This window comes from Acinonyx jubatus, chromosome F2, assembly GCF_027475565.1.
Source record: "Acinonyx jubatus isolate Ajub_Pintada_27869175 chromosome F2, VMU_Ajub_asm_v1.0, whole genome shotgun sequence".
Classification (NCBI taxonomy): domain Eukaryota; kingdom Metazoa; phylum Chordata; class Mammalia; order Carnivora; family Felidae; genus Acinonyx; species Acinonyx jubatus.
The window spans coordinates 1,480,217-1,485,445 of NC_069394.1; the positions used below are offsets into that span (position 1 = coordinate 1,480,217).

Sequence of the window (5,229 nt, forward strand, 5' to 3'; positions counted from 1 at the left end):
GAGAGACAAGGCCAGGTGCCATAGCTCTCCACCGGAAGTGTGTTGTGAATGTGTGAAGTATATTTCAAAAACAAGAAAGTGGCAGAGACTCAGCAAACTGCAGGTCTCTACAAGAAGAGGAAGAGACCGGCAAAGGGAGGAGGCGAGGAGGGCCAGGCAGCCCTGGCCTGTGGGCAAAACACAGCATCTTCAGCTCCCCGTGGGCTGTGCGTGGTCTCCCTCCCTGGCCAATGGCAGGCAGGATGCAGGGACACGGCGGGGGGGGGGGGGGGCGGGTGGTGCTGCCCAGAGCGGGTGGTGCAGGTCCAGCCAGGGACTGTCTACTGAGAGGACCCATGAAAGGCTTTGCCATCAGGCTAAGGATGCTGGCTTTGTTCTAACGGCCCCCTAGGCTCTGGCCGGGAGGTCAGATCAGGCTGGCTTTGGGAACGGACCCCCACCCCCCACCCCCGTCCCACCCCGGCTGCAGAGTGAGCTGGGGGCCTGAGAGCATCCTGGCGGAGTGTCTTGGCCCAGTGGCGCAGCCACATAAGAAGCGGCCCTGCGCCCAGAGGATAAAGGGGTCCAGAACGAGCAAAGATGGACCGTCACCGGGGATCCCTGTGGCCCGCCACCACTGCCCCCCTCCGACCTCCCTCCCCCACCCACGGGAGAGCTCACGGCTCAGCCCCGAGGCGAGGCCGGGAGCCGAGGACCACAGGCAGCCCGGAGCAGAGGGCGCGACGTGCCAGGGGCAAGGTCCCTGCCTCCTCGCCGCCCTCAGCCGGCCCCAGGGTCGGAAACGCTCCCACCGCACTGGGCAGAAGCGACGCGAGCCTTCCCGGAGAGGGGCCGCCCCCGCCCACACACGCTCGCGGAGCGTCGCCCGGCTGCCCCGCGATGTCCAGCGGCCTGCGTCCAGCGGGCCAGCGACACCTCCCTGGGCCAGGGCTCGGAGTCCGGGTGGGGGCGCGCCAGCCCCGCCCGGTTGCGGGAACTCTGACTCTCCCGCAGCGCGCGCGTCCCCCGCCCCTCCCGCAAGCACGCCGACCCCGACCAGCCTCCGCGCCCACCCCCAGCCCGCGGGAACGCCGACCGCGCCCCCCGCGCGCCGACCGAGCTCCCCACGCCCGCACGAGCGCCGGCTCCGCCCCCGCCCCGCCCCGCCCACTGGAACGTCGACTCCGCCCCCCGCGCGCCCCCAGCCCGCCGGAAAGATAACTCCGCCCCCCGTCCGAAGGAGCGGCGACTCCGCCCCCTGCCCGCCCCTGCGCCCCCCGCCCGCCGGAGCGCCGACTCCGCCCGCCGTTCCCCGCCCGCTCGGCTGCCGGGAGTCGGGGAGTGTCGTGCGATTGGGCGCCAGGCTCGGGCAGCTCGGCGAGGCCGTGGACCTGCGTCTGCCCCGCGTGAGTCGGCGGGGCCCGGATCCCGGCGGGGAAGCAGGGATGACCCCTTCGGCGCCCGGCAGGGCGTAGGGGGAGCGAGCAGGGTGCCGGGGGAGATGCCGGAGGGTCCGGGGGAGGCCGGGAGTCGGGGCTTAGGGGTGGGCCCAGTGCCAGGGGGCTGAGCCTCCACTCCCCTCCCCCAGTCCTCCCGAATATCCCCTGAGATCCGGGCTGGAGCGGGCGCACACCGCCACCCGGCGCCCTTCCTGGCTGGGTGACCCAGAGCTGCGCGGGCATGGGGCCCGTCACCCAGCTCCAGGTTCCCCACCTTCGCTCCCGAGGGGACTGGGGAGGGGCAGCCTTCCTGACTTGGGAAGGGGGCTGGGATCTTGGCGGGCCGGTGGGATGGGGAGAATGCACTGGCCTCCCCGGGGGGACCCCTGGAACTGGAGCCTACCCAGGGGAGGCGTGAAAGCTTCTTGTCTGCCAAAGATTATGCAAGCGTGTGAGGTGCCCGGGAGCCTCCGCCCCCCACGCTGATCCACCTGACCCCTTCCCGTCGCTGGGGGCGAGGACTAGCTCTTACTTCTCTGCTGGCCCCCAGTCACGGGATGCCTGGCTTTGTCAGAAATCAGCCCATGAGCCTGGGGGAGGCTGTCTGGGTCCCAGATGGCGCTGTCCCAGAAGCCCGCTGGTCATTCTCAGGGCTCCTTTTGCTGGACCCTGCTAATGTCCATCCACTCCAGCCAGTGCCTGGACTCAGCCCAGTGGGGCCTGTTTGATTGGGTGCCTGGCAGTGGACAGTGGGGACGGTGGCTGGGCATTCCAGAGCTTCCTTGAGAACAGCTCAGGGCTTCTCCGTGCACAAACCCTACTTTATAGAAGAGGAAACGAGGGAGGCTCCTTCCTCCCTGAACTGTCTGGATCTGGGGTCAAGGCCCCACTGGGCATGACACCGTTTCTGGGCATTTGCATCTCCTGTCCCTGACCCCAAGATGTCAGCCCAGACCCAGGACTAGGCTGGGGGGAGGGGGGGTGCTGTTCTCTCTCTGATATTCTCCTTCCTCCCAGTGCCTGGGAACCAGGTCCCAGGCCTAGAATGCCCATCCCCCGCCCATGGCTGTCCCCAGCAGAAGGCACCAGGCAGCTCCTCCCACACCATGCCTCCTGCAGAACGGAGAGCCAGAACGCCAGCTGGTCACCTTATGAGTGCTTTCTCCACCCACTGCCTCTGGTCCCTGCCCACAGGAGGGTCCTGGTGTAGGGCACCGGGCAGCCCCCACAGACTCCTGAGCTTGTTTTTGGGGACAGAATGGGGGAAGAGCAGACACTCGTGGGCTCTGACTTCAGCACTGAATAACACACAGAATGGAAAGCACCCCGCGCCCTCAGCACAGAAGCGGCTGGAGGTGGGGGCTCAGCTAAGTGTGCCTCGTGCACCCACCCAGCCCCTGAGACCCCGTGTCAGGAATGGAGCTGGCTCATGGGAGGTTCTGGATGCAGCCTGGCTAATATCGCTGGTCACTGTCCTCTCCCCCAGGACCACTCTTTTGGCCTCCCTTTCTGTTTGGTTCTGAGACTAATGAGCTCCCTCAGCTGGCCCCATCCGCAAGCAGCACAGGCTTGGGGGGGGGGGGTCCCAACCAGGAGGACTGTGCACCGAGTGAGGGGTGGGTCAGGAGTGGAACAGAAAGACCCTTCGTGTGCTGGCTCTGCTGCTGGAAGCTGGCAGGCCCCCCCTGCCATCTGCACAATGGGGGCAGCCCGGCTCCAGGGCCAGGGGCTCTGGCTCCACTGGGAGGAGGGAGGCGTGGGGCACGCAGCCCGGGTCCTCCAACCAGATGTCTCTCCAGGCAGGGCCACTTTCTTTGCCTTTGTGAGACCCCAGACAGGACACCTGTCTTCTCCAGTATGAAGGTCTTCCTGCCCGTGCTGCTGGCTGCCCTTCTGGGTGTGGAGCAAGGTGAGATGCCCTTGGGGCCCCAGGCCTGTGGGTGAGCTGGGCCTTCCTCCCGGACTCTCTCTCCACCTTCTCTCCTGAGCAGTGCCCAGGGGTCCTTCAGGCCAGTTCCCGTGGGACCTGTTCTAGGAGGCCTAGCAGAGCCTCTCCCCCAGCAAAGCGGGGGGTCATGCTTCCTGCTCCCCCTGGAGGCCTGGGTTCTGCCCCCAACACACTTATCACTGTGCACTTGGGTGGCCCTGGAGTCCCGGGGTCCCCAGTCATTCATTGTCTTTTTGGGTCTCCAGCCAGAATCTGGAATGTGATAATTGCTCTGTTAGCATCTGCAAATGATTGGGTGTTGGTGTTGGCTCAGGACTGGAAGGGAAGGTTCCCCGGCTTGAGACAGGTGTCACCTACAGCATGCCCCCCTTCTTCTGCAGCTCACTCCCTGGTGTGCTTCTCTTGCACGAATCAGAACAGTAATTTCTACTGCCTAAAACCAACCGTCTGCTCGGACTCGGACAACTACTGCGTGACCGTATCTGCCTCCGCCGGCATCGGTGAGTGCCGGTACCTGCCTCTGCCGGGATCTGGGCATCGGTGAGCCCCGGTGCCTGCCTCCGCCGGCATCCGTGAGTGCCGGCGGCCGGCCTCTCCCCGCTTCCTGGGCCTTTGCCCTCTGCCCTTACCCTCACAGCCTTGTCTTCCCGCCTAGGGAACCTGGTGGACTTCGGCCATACCCTGAACAAGGGCTGCTCCCCGATCTGCCCCAGCCCCAGCATCAACCTTGGCGTGGCGTCTGTGGGCACCTATTGCTGCCAGAGTTTCCTGTGCAACATCAGCACGGCCGGCGGGGGGCTGAGGGCCAGTGCCGCCGTGTTGGGCCTCGGGCTCCTGCTCAGTCTGCTGTCTGCCCTGCAGCGGCTTGGGCCCTGACCGCCGGGGCCCTACAGCCGGCCCAGACTCCCCCAGCTCAGGAAGGAAGGCCCGGCCCCTCTTCCTTTGACTCGTCACCCTGCTTGATCCCAGTTCTCCCAGCCCTCCCCGCCCTCGGTCCCCCCCTGGTCAGGCCCCCGGGCCTGCACCTGCCCTCAGAGGGGCCGGCTGCCCTCATTTCTCAGGCAGTGACGTGACCTTCCTCGGGGAACTTGGGAAGGGATGAGGGCTGGAGCCTGAGGGTCCCAGAGTCAGAACTGAGTCCTGGGGACACTCTAGGAGGCACACGTAAGCCCCAGGCCCTGCCCCGTCCAGGCTGTGTCTGCCCCCAGGTGGTGTGGAAGATGTGCTCTCTGCCACTGTGTCCCGGAAGGGCGAGCTTGCTGTTGCCACAGGTGACTGTGTAAACTCAGCTGTGTGGACGCGTGTGCCGGGTGCCCCTGTGGCGTGTGTGCGAGTGTGTGGCCGTGTCCAGGCCCGTGTGTGTGCGGGATAAGTGCCAGGGGTCCGGCATTAGCAGCCGCCGAGCTCCCCGAGTCCACACCAGAACTTCTTTTCTCTGGCATCTCTACGCCCCACGTTAAGGGTAGCCTTTTGGAAGACGGGGTTCCAGTGCGTCTGGGCTTGACTGCTGGACCCAGGAATCGGTTCCCACCCCCAACTCCAGCCGCGGCCCCCACCCCCTCCCTCCACCCCATACTGGAGTCTGTCTGCTGCCTCGGTGCCTCAAATAAACGCGTATTCCCAACCCTTCCTGCCCTGGGTGTGACAGCCTGTGGCTGCTCGTCTGGGAGTCCCCCTCCCAGCAGGGTCCTAGTGTGGGGGGCTCCCTGCCGGACGGCCCCACCCTGAGGTGCACGGCAGGGAGAGGGCTCTCCCAAGTTCACAGCTGGCTGCCCTCCAGGCTGAGAAGGGAACGTCCACCCCACGTCCTCCACTTCTTCCTGTGCTGGGCGAGGCAGGGCCGTGTGGGAAGTTCATCCTCGG

The 5,229-nt window shown here is 66.2% G+C and overlaps 1 protein-coding gene across 2 annotated transcripts; it reads left to right on the forward strand.

Moving 5' to 3' along the window:
* The first annotated feature begins 1,234 nt into the window (after positions 1–1,234).
* On the forward strand, positions 1,235–4,995 carry LY6E (lymphocyte antigen 6 family member E). 2 transcript variants are annotated; one of them, XM_053208202.1, is made up of 4 exons: positions 1,235–1,385; positions 3,218–3,327; positions 3,747–3,866; positions 4,022–4,995. In XM_053208202.1, the coding sequence occupies exons 2-4, from the start codon at positions 3,276–3,278 to the stop codon at positions 4,240–4,242; spliced, it is 393 nt and encodes a 130-aa protein (XP_053064177.1). In that variant the 5' UTR covers positions 1,235–1,385; positions 3,218–3,275; the 3' UTR covers positions 4,243–4,995. The 2 variants fall into 2 exon arrangements, with proteins under 2 accessions (XP_053064177.1, XP_014942883.3); XM_015087397.3 differs by lacking the exon at positions 1,235–1,385 and adding an exon at positions 1,825–2,773.
* Positions 4,996–5,229: the final 234 nt, after the last annotated feature.